Here is an 11,310-nt window from a genome sequence, read left to right as displayed (position 1 = left end):
TTTTTTTTCTTCCCAATCTCTTCCAACCTTCTTCCCAAATGCTCCTTTTTCAGTTAGTTTTACTTGAAAAAAAGTAGACAAATAGTTTAAATTAAAAATAATCAAAATATTAGAGTTTAAATTAAAAAAATAAAAGCTCAAAATTTGTTTTATTATAGGGTCAAATTCTGAATTTTTTTCCTAATATTTTTATAATAATTACATTATTATAAATTTTAAAATTTTTCCTAAATATTTTTAATTTAAAGTATAATTTTATTGATGTCAATATTTTACAATCAGTAGTTTAAAAATAAATTTATTTATTCTATGTTTGAATAGTTTTTTATATTCCAAAAAATAAAGAACGTGCAGTATATATTGACGTGGAAGCAGTCAAGCCGTCAATTTACTTTGCAATTCTACCAACAATGCGGAAAGTTATTCATCTAACAAAATCTGTGGCGCAATTGAAGGTTTTTTTAAGGGAAAATTACAAAACAGTAGAATGTCAGAAAAATATTTACAAAAATATTGAAAAACTTATGATTTAAATTATTAATATTGATAAAATTTTTCACTAATGCATAATTATTTTATAAAAGTAGCCTTTTATTTAATTTTTCCTTTTTTTAATAAGAAAAATATTCAGGGAAGAAGGTTTTTTACTCTTTTTTGTGACATGAGATGTGGGAGTCACTATTTTTAAATAAATTTTAAGCACTTTTAATATTAAAGGAGTATTTCTAACATTACACTCAACCAAAAAGACAAAAGAAAAAAGACAACACTTTTTCAGCATCCTGTATTTACTTTTCCACCTTCATAATCTAATATAAACTCCAATACAACTGCATTTTGCTTACTAATGGTACATAAAAATATAAAATAATGAAACTCAAATTTAACGACTGCGATTCACTTTGCTTGAACTGCATTTTGCTTACTAGTAATTCACTTTGCTTGGTTATCATTTTTCAAAAACACTTTTCAAAAAATTCTATTTTCTTGTTTTTTTGTATTTTTTTGTTTTTATTGAATTTTTTAATATTTTAAGTATTTTTTTTAATTTTTAGACATATCTAACGTAAATATACCTAAAAAGTAAAAAATTTGTGAAAAAAGCTTTTTAAAAATTTACTAAATACCAAAAATACAAAAAATATAAGAATTTAGTACATTTTTTTGTATTTTTATGTATTTATTAATTTTTTAAAATATTTTTCACCAATTTTTTACTTTTTAGATACATCTAAGTAAGGTGCATCTAAAAAATTAAAAAAAATGTTGAAAATTTTAAAAATATTCATTAAAAACAAAAAAAATACGAAAACCAAAAAACTTAGTTTTCAAAAAATTTAATCAAAAAAATTTAAACCAAACACACTTTAGCTTGTTTGGTTCTGGTTTTCAAAAAATTCTACTTTTTTATTTTTTGTATTTTAATGTTTTTAATGAATTTTTTTAATATTTAAAGAAATTTTTTAAAAAAATTTTAGACACACTTAATATGAATACACTTAAAAATATAATATTTGTAAAAAATCTTAAAAAATTCACTAAATATCAAAAAATACGAAAATTAGTTACATTTTTCGTATTTTTGTGTATTTATTAATTTTTTAAAATATTTTTTCACAAATATTTTATTATTTAGATACATCTAAATAAGGTCATCTATAAAAGTAAAAAAATTGCTTAAAATTTAAAAAGTATTCACTAAAAATAAAAAAAATACGAAAACGAAATATAAAATTTTTAGAAAATTAAATTTAGAAAATTGAAACCAAACACGCTTTTGAGTTTTACTTTACGGTAGGGCAAAATATCTAAAACTTTTTTAATGTCTAGTTAAAACTTGTTTTTTCTGTTAAAATTTAGGCTCTATTTGTTTGCATGTAAAATATTTTCCTAAATTTTGGTGTTTGGTTACATATAATGGGGTAAAATATTTTTGTATGTAAAATGTTTTATTGAAATTTACCAAAAATGGCTTACCATTTCGGCTTCCATAAATCATTTACGTAATGTGATTGAAAAGTGGAAATTATAATGTCTCCGTTCAAATAACAAAGAAATGAAGGAAAGAAAAAACATGAAAAAAAAACTTATCTATATTGATTATTGAGTTTTTTGTTTTTGTTTTTGTTTTTTTTTTAAATTTTTTTATCCAAATGGGCTATTGAATTTTACTTATATTGAGCACTGATGTAGACATAGCATTGGAATTGCAATATTTTTAAGTTGCAGCCGAACATCACAAAAATAAAAGGGAATAAAATTATTTACAGATAAACATTTTATATGTAAATTTTTTTATTTCGAATCAAAAGAACCTCACTCAAGCTTGACTTTTATAGTTGAAACTCTTTTTCATACTGAATACAAGATTTAACAATAGTTAAATTTAGACAAATTTTTTTTTTGGAAGTGGCTTGAAAGGATCTAATGGGTTGAAAGTAATATTTTTTATAATTGAAGAAGTTAAAATATAGGATAAATTACACTTTGTCCCTTTTTTTGTTTGGTCACTTTTTCACTTTAATTTTTAAAGTGTTTTTTTTTCCTCTCACTTTGGCCTTTTATGTTTCAAATTTTTTCCATTTTATTGTTAAAGCTAATTTATGTTCAAAATTAGACAAAAAATGACACATTGACAATCACGTAATATAAAAAAAATATTATTATATTAAAGTATAAGTTTATGTCTGATGTGTGAGTAATATATAATAAAATATTTTTGTTATGTGAATATCAATGTATCATTTTCTATCTAATTTTGAACAGAAATTAGTTTCAGGAATAAAGTGAAAAAGAACTTGAAATATAAAGGATTAAAGTGAGAAAGTGACCAAACATAAAGGGGCAAAATGTAATTTACCCAAAAATATATGATTTTATAGATGAGCAAATAAAATGATAATTTTTAATAATTGAGAAAATGTTGATGTAATTAACCCTAATTATGAATCTATAAGGCGACCGCGGTTTATTTTATGTTAAAAGCTAATAATTTAAAAATAAAAGTCAAAAACACTTTTTAGTTATTTTTGAAAATCATTTTTTAGATAATTTATTTAAATTATTTCTACCTCATAAATTATAATTTTTTTTTTTTAACAACAAATGGTCTCAATTTAACATAAATTTTCAAAATAAAAAAATTATAAACCACACTCAAATAAACAGCATCCAACAAACCCTTTACACTGAATAATTTAGGAGAAATAACACATAAGTGGAGTAGCAAAAACTAAAAAATATATATAAAAAATATAATTATAATTATTAATATTTATAATATTTTTTTTACTTATTTATAAATATTTTTTACAGACAGCATGTAGTGTAATTTCCCCAATAATTTATTGCTGTAGTTGGAGATGGTATCCATTGCATGCATAAATATTTATGACCGATGACAATGACACAAAAACCATGGACTTTTTTTAACAAAACCACCATTATTATGTCAACTCAGTAAAAAATAAGATTTACCCTTTTTTTTTTTTTTGGTTGAACTTTTAATTCAATTAGTTAAAATTTTTTATCGATAATAATTATTAAATAAATTTTTTTTTATCAATTAGATTGTTAAACCGAAAATTTTTATTAGTAAGAGTTTATGGAAATATGAATTAATTAAATTTTAAATTTTTTTTTACTAATAAAAATATTTTATTTAATAATTATTACCGATCAAACTTCATTAATAAAAAATCTCAATTAGGTAGTCCAATTAAAGTTTCATCAGGAAGACAAGTCATTCCCTTAAAAATAATTGATCAAAATCCTCTGTTTTTTGGAACTGTACTAGAATACTTGTTCAAAAGTCTTCACCAACTATCCAACCAATTTACATTCATTTTTGCTTTGTTTAGTTTTTAAGGCCTAGTTTGGAATCTTCAAAAAAATTTAAAAAGTTAAAAAGTCACTATTCTATTTAAGTCACATCATTTTATTTAAGTCACATCACTTCTCTAACACATCACTTCAAACCCAACCCAAATCCAACTCATATTTCATAAAAAGTCAAAAAATACACTTATTTAATCTTTCCAAACTTGACGTAAAGGTTGAATTCTTCGCTGAGTAAAACAAACGTTGATCTCCGTCTCATGTGTCAACCGTCCTTCCATTCTTACATTCATACACTCTCCGCTTTTCTTACATCAAACCAAACCAAACCAAAAACCCTTTTCATTTTCGCTCTCTTTCCCTCTTCTCTTCAACTCCAAACCTCAAATCTCCTCCTAATTGTCTCTCTCTCTAGATATATACGTATACATAGCGAGATACATATATATCTGTATCTGGGTTTTCTCTAAAACTTGAAGAGGAGAAAAAGAGAGAGAGAGAGAGAGCTAAGGTATGGCGGGAGACAGCAGCAGTAGTATTGCGACAAGGGAGCTTACTCAGACCCCGACATGGGCTGTTGCGGGTGTGTGTGCTGTCATCATCATCATTTCCATTACCATGGAGAAGGGTCTCCACAAATTTGGAACGGTATCTCCTAAATTCTCTCTTCTCCCCAAAAAATGGGTCTCTAATCTCTACCTGGGGGAAATCATAATTGTTGTTGCTTTGTTGTTTGTTCTGATTTCCTGGTTTTGACCCCAGTTTTTGCAGGATTTTGTTTTCATTTTTTGTTTATTTATTTATTTATTTTTTGCTTATTAGATGTTCTTTCTTGCCTGATTTGTTTGTGAGTTGATGTTTTTCTGTTTGTAGACTGAAAATTTTGGGTATTTGTATGTGGGTTGTTGTGTTGTGGAAAGGACTAGCTGAGACTTGATTCTTTTTGGTTGAGTTAATTTGGCTTTTGCATTTTTGATTGGGAAAACAAATTCACTCATGTTATATATTAATCTTTGAAGGAAGGGTATGGACACTATATTCAAACAGTGAGTTTACTATCATTATTTTTTGTTTGTTTGTTTTGTATTTTTTACATCGGAAGCTGTCGCCTGAGATATGGAGTCTTGCCTGTCATAGGCAAGACTCGAGCCCTGCAACTCCTAATGAGGTGTAGGGTTCTGGCCAAACAGTGGTGGCCAGTGGCTGCTGGTGGTGGTGGAGGGAGGAGAGGGAAAATTGAAAACTTAGTTTTCAAAACAAGTGAAAATACCTATTTTTTTCATTTCAAAAAATTTTGAAAAATTTTAGAATCAATTCTACTTTTTCGAAAACAAGTTTTCTTATCCAATCTCTAATAAAATGAAAACTAAAACAAAAAACAAAAGTGGTAACAAACTATGCCTTGGTTCATGTGCTGTGCCTCTTGGACTGATTTGTTTGTTTTTTGGGTTGTTTCCCTGTTAATTTCCTTGTTTTATCTTAATCTTCATTTTATGTTTGGTTCTAATATTACTGGTTCATGTTGTTTAATTCATTCAATTGATGAATTCATTGTTTGACTTTGTTGCTTTCTTCTGTTTAACATTGCGGTAATGAATATAATTTTTTTTTTATTTTTTTTATTTCAGTACCTTTCGGAAAGGCACAAGAAAGCTCTGTATGAAGCTCTCGAGAAAGTTAAAGCCGGTAAGAAAACATAGCTAATGATTAGTGATGATAATGCTTTTTCCATACGGAACTAATTTAGAACCTTTTTTTTCCCCTTAACTTCGGATGCCGTTTTTATTATCTTTTTTTTGGTGGTGGTTTTTGGGTCTATGTGGAACTAAAAGTTAGGAATCCTTGTTGGACTTTTGTTCTGTTACTGCAGAGTTGATGATTCTTGGTTTCATTTCGCTACTTCTGACATTTGGGCAGAAATACATTGTCAAAATCTGTATTCCCACTAATGTTGCCGATACTTTGTTGCCATGTCCTCTCCCCGAAACCAGTACAACAGAGGCACATAAACGGAGGCTTTTATGGTTCGAACAAAGAATTTTAGCTGAGGCTAGTAGCTCCACTTCCTCCTCCACTTCCTCTTGCAAGTCGGTAAGTGCTTCTGTTGCTGGCATGCGCATTCATAATTATGCTGCGTAATTGATAATATAGTTGTACTAGTACAAATACAAAAGAATGATAAGTGCTAATAATTGATATGCATCTCTTGTATTTCTTCTTCTTTTTCTCTAATTTCTTTTGCCATATAAATCTATTGATTTTTAAGGTTATATGGTTTGAATTGTTTTTCTGTCCAACTAAACTAACATAGTCTAGGCATTATAGCATGGTAGAATTTATAAATAAATATAGGCATCACAACAGCACAGATTTATGCATACAAAGTGTTAAAGTAAAACCATGATAACAATGCATTTGACTCTATTTTTTATGCTTCGAATTATAAATTCAACCGCTTTGTAAATTTCTGTCAAATATGAAAGGGGTAGAGATTTGGACAATGACTTTCGTGATGATACAAAGAGTGTAACCTAACCGAATTAATCTGTGTTTGGTTGTGTTTTCATCTTCTTCGTTTTCATTTTTCATGTTTTCAGAAACAAAAACAGTGAAAATTTTGAAAACACTCATCACTTTCATATCGTTTTCATTTTTGTACAATATTAATTTTTGACAATTAAAAAATTCTGGTGTTTCCTAAAGAGTTTCTTTTTTTTTAATAAAAAAATCCAAAAATAGTTAACAAAAACAGTTAATGAAACAAGCTTTTTGTATTTCTGGAAAATGAAAACGAAAATACAACCAAACATGCCCTAAGTTTTCTGTCAATCCACAAGAAGTCAACAACAGAAAAACAGGATAAAGTTCAATTTTATTGATAGATAACTGTGCAACACAATTATTCTGATTTATTGGTACAATTTGCTAGCTAGAAGAGTAATAGTTCTTATTCCTTCAATCAACCTGATTATTGCCAACAGGGGAAGGTGCCGCTGATATCCACTGAAGGAGTGCATCAATTACACATCCTCATATTCTTTTTAGCAGTCTTACATGTGTTATACAGTGCTGTCACGATGGCACTTGGGCGACTCAAGGTAATTTAAAAATATAATAATATAATTTTTGTGTTTTGGTTGATACACATGATTAAAGGTATTTTCTTTTGAACAAAGCCAAACAAGCTTTTGATCAAGATGATCTCAGTTTGATCTTGAACAGTACTTACCATTTTAGATATTGGATTGACTCTCTGGTGATTACGTATTAGTTGTCTGATGGAAATTAGTGTATGCAGATTCGCGGGTGGAAGCAGTGGGAGCTGGAGACTGCATCCCACGACTACGAGTTCTCCAATGGTATTATTGCACAATGGAAATTCTCTATGTTCTAGTTCGGAACTTTATGTTTTTGGTCTGAACATGGGTTTCTCATTATTATTATTATTAAATTTTTTTTCCTCCACAATCGGAATATGCAGATCCCTCAAGATTCAGGCTTACTCACGAGACATCTTTTGTGAGAGCACACACTAGTTTCTGGACTAGGATTCCATTATTCTTTTATATTGTAAGATATAATTCTCTAGCTTGCCCATGTTCATATCATCATCTTATGCAAAATTGTATAATTTATTTGGCATATTCTGGAAGTACAAATATTTTTTACTCTGGATTAAGTACTCAAAATCACAGATTTTTTATTTTTCTTTTTTTTGTCTCTTGCAGGGATGCTTCTTTCGACAATTCTTTAGGTCTGTTAGTAAGTCTGACTACTTGACCTTGCGCAACGGATTCATCAGTGTGAGTTTTCTTAGGGACAAAAATCTGTAAGCAGTTTTAAATTATTTTTTTTTCTTTTTTCTAAAGATGCTGTTTCTATAGGTTCATTTGGCTCCTGGAAGTAAATTTAACTTCCAAAAATATATCAAAAGGTCATTAGAGGATGACTTTAAGACAATTGTGGGAGTCAGGTAGTATTCTATTTTATAACTGTTCTTTTTCTGAATTATATCGAGGTTTTGACAATCTATTGTTGCCTACATTCAATTGGAGTAATTATTCAGACTCACTGACATAGTCTCTTCATGATGTTGGCAGTCCCGTCTTATGGGCTTCATTTGTGATTTTCTTGCTCCTGAATGTTAGTGGTGAGCCACTTTTTCAGTTACTGCTTGAATCATAAATTTGGTGTTATTTATTTATTATTTATTTGTTGAATCACCGTATCTCCTTCAGGGTGGCAGTTATTGTTTTGGGCATCCTTAATTCCTATCCTTGTAAGGAATCTCTTCTCAGTCATACAATTTTTTGGATTAATATGGAAGACGAGTGTTGATTGTATAATTGTTTTCAGATAATCTTACTTGTTGGAACAAAGCTCCAAGCCATTTTGACTATGATGGCTCTCGAAATCACGGAAAGACATGCAGTTGTCCAAGGGATTCCTCTTGTGCAAGGCTCGAACAAATATTTTTGGTTTGGTCGGCCGCAGTTAGTTCTTCATCTGATCCACTTTGCTTTGTTTCAGGTATGAAATCAAAATGTCCTATTTGGGTAGAGAGATCATTTTTCTTGTTTTGCCATAAATTTGGGTATGCATGAGGGGATGGGGTTCACATATTCTTTGTAATGGCTAAGATCATCTCGCAAGAGTTACGATCAATTTAGCCAAGGTAATCTCATTAACGTCTTTTTGTAAACGATTCAAAAGATATCTTTGTCCGTAGCCAAGCAAGGGTGGATCTATAAAGGGACAAGTGGGGACATTTGCCCAATTTTTTTTAGATGGGTCTTGCTAACAAGTGGGGACATTTGCCCCTAAAACCCTAGATCAATACACTTTTAGTAGTTTTAGATATTTTCAATACATTTTATACTCACTTTCCAACATTAAACAATGCATATGAGGCACTTATTAGCATTTGCCTTTTTAGATTTACCACCACTAGACAAAAATTGTGGCTCCATCTGCAAGGGATACATGAATTTGAGATCTTGTATATGGAAGAACATATTTATATTGCTTGACACATGAAATGAAAGGTTCTTGTGAATCTCTTGTGCAATCAAGTGGTTTAGGATGTCTTTGGCGAAGAGATGGTTATCCTAATTTGGAAATCCTAATTTTACTGCTCCTTGATCTAAACATTCTCCTTACAATTACCAATTTGTATTCTTTGTTTTTGTTTACTAATGGAGAACTAATTTGCTTGTATGCTTGAATGCAGAATGCATTCCAGATAACATATTTATTGTGGATTTGGGTAATGAATATTTTCTGTCTATCTTGAAAATCTGATATTTCTGTTTATTATTTTTATTGTCTAATGACCTTCACACGGAAAATGACACATATTTCCTTTTTATGCAGTACTTGTTTGGGCTACAATCTTGCTTCCATGATGACAATTTCAAGCTTGTAATTGTTAAAATTGCTTTAGGGTGAGCTTTTTCTTCCATAATTTCTCTTTTTACAATTTAAATAGCCACCACCTTGTGCACAGACATAATTACTCTAAAGCTCGGGATTTGGCCTTGAATTTGCCGGAGTGAACTTTGTTGTTGGGTTTGCAGGTTTGGAGTCTTGTTCTTATGTAGCTACATCACGCTTCCTCTGTATGCCCTTATAGCTCAGGTACTAGCTGTGTTAAATGTTCATTCCTCTAGTTTGTGGCATTTAACAAGCTCTTTTTCTGGTGAAACTTTGTCAACACGAGTTTTGGAGAAGGCCAATGTCCACATTCAATTGCTTTATCAGATTTCACATTTCTCACTGTCAAACCAAAATATCTGAATCAGTCATATATATGATAAATAATAAATGAAATAGTCATATATATGATAAATACTAAATATATATAAAACTGTGTCCTCCATGTCAGCATCTCTATGTCGTGCCACGTGTCCGTGTAGTTTGATGTTAGAGTTGATTTTTGTGTACTGATCGGTTGGCTGAAGACTCTCCTGTGGAACTGCAGATGGGCACGCATATGAAGAAATCAATCTTTGATGAACAAACATCCAAGGCTCTTAAGAAGTGGCACATGGCCGTAAAAAAGAAGCACAGGAAGGGAGGAAAGTCTCCTACCCAAACCCTTGGCGGAGAAAGCCCAAGCCTATCAGCTTCAGTGGGTTCAACCTTGCAGTCTGCTGGAGCTGCGCTGCATCGCTTCAAGACTACCGGTCACTCAACCCGTTTGTACGAGGACCGTGACTTATATGATTTTGAAGCGGAGCCATTGTCACCCACATCATCGACAACACCTGACTTGATTTTAAGAATTGATGATCATAATTCGGAGATTGAAACAAGTGCACCCCAACCTCAAGAGGAAAGTAGAAAGGAGGATGATTTCTCATTCGTGAAGCTTGCTCCAGTGAAGTGAAGATGATGATACCGGTAATTCTCCCACTTGTATGATTTTTTGTTCGGTATAATTTCGAGGAAATATTATAATTGTTGGAACTTGGAATGTAGTTAAATATAGTGGTATTTGTTGTACATTTTGACATGCTTGTTCATAAAAACAGTTTTAGATATACAATTTTGCTTGTTCATTTTTTATGATTGGATTGTGAGATTTTATTCCGCATTTTTACTTTGTTCCATTGTCAGGATAATATTGAATGGGGAGATTGTATTCCCTGATCCATATAATATCCATTTTAATTGCAAAATTTTTTGGTTGAATTTCATAATGCTATATATTTATTTGGGTCTTAGATTTGTCGACGAAGGAGAAAAATGATGGAGAAATGAAGTTATTTATTTGAATTCATTTTTTACGACTTTTTTTTTTTTTTTTTTTTTTTGTGGACAAATACCTATTTTGTCAACCCCCCTCCAAAAAAAAATGTATAAATTTACTCTTTTGTTCTATTTTCCTATCCATAAATTCAAGATATAAACCTAATTTATATATTGAAATGTATTAATTGAATATGCTAAAATACCTAATTTACAAAAACTTCACAAATTTTTTTTTTTTCTTTTTGGGTAGAAATTTCAGATCAGCGTAAAACTTAAAAGGTAATTATAAATTAATAGACAATCTCATCAATATTAATAATTAAAATTATAATTTTTTTTCATACATATGTAATAACTTTCTCAAATTATCATTTGAGAGTAATTTTCCTTTTTTTTTTCTTCTCCGAAAATGGTGGGTTTGATGAAAAATGCTTCATGAGGATGGTCATGAAAGAATCTCCATTCTTGATTCTTTATATTACACATTGTAACTTATTGCATATATAATCTAAGGGTCAAAAATATTTCATGATCATTTTCATGAAATAATTTTCATGATACCTAACATTACTATTTTTTTCCTCCACAAACTGATTGAGTCAATCGTTTTAGGGAAATTCTATCTATTTTTGTAGTGTATATTACTTATTTTTGTAATAAATGTTGGAGTTACAATAATTTGTTGCTCAAAAATGAAATTACTCATTTTGTGATAATGTT

The 11,310-nt window shown here is 29.6% G+C and overlaps 1 protein-coding gene across 1 annotated transcript; it reads left to right on the top strand.

The window, feature by feature from the left end:
* Positions 1–4,049: 4,049 nt before the first annotated feature.
* LOC114275386 (MLO-like protein 10) lies at positions 4,050–10,404 on the top strand. The gene is made up of 15 exons (XM_028217408.2): positions 4,050–4,485; positions 5,466–5,523; positions 5,708–5,928; positions 6,819–6,935; positions 7,136–7,196; positions 7,319–7,407; positions 7,566–7,640; positions 7,722–7,810; positions 7,938–7,987; positions 8,076–8,116; positions 8,194–8,367; positions 9,068–9,103; positions 9,211–9,281; positions 9,414–9,474; positions 9,818–10,404. The coding sequence occupies exons 1-15, from the start codon at positions 4,351–4,353 to the stop codon at positions 10,223–10,225; spliced, it is 1,686 nt and encodes a 561-aa protein (XP_028073209.2). The 5' UTR covers positions 4,050–4,350; the 3' UTR covers positions 10,226–10,404.
* Positions 10,405–11,310: the final 906 nt, after the last annotated feature.

Source organism: Camellia sinensis, chromosome 1, assembly GCF_055761805.1.
Source record: "Camellia sinensis isolate YWXY chromosome 1, ASM5576180v1, whole genome shotgun sequence".
Taxonomy (NCBI): Eukaryota; Viridiplantae; Streptophyta; class Magnoliopsida; order Ericales; family Theaceae; genus Camellia; species Camellia sinensis.
This window is presented reverse-complemented; position numbering and strand designations above follow the sequence as displayed.

Excerpts from the sequence above, each read along its gene's own strand:
- LOC114275386 (XM_028217408.2), top strand. The coding sequence starts at position 4,351 with ATGGCGGGAGACAGCAGCAGTAGTATTGCGACAAGGGAGCTTACTCAG. Across the intron at positions 5,524-5,707 it reads TCTCGAGAAAGTTAAAGCCG|AGTTGATGATTCTTGGTTTC; the intron begins GTAAGAAAACAT and ends CTGTTACTGCAG. Across the intron at positions 9,282-9,413 it reads ATTGTTAAAATTGCTTTAGG|GTTTGGAGTCTTGTTCTTAT; the intron begins GTGAGCTTTTTC and ends TTGGGTTTGCAG.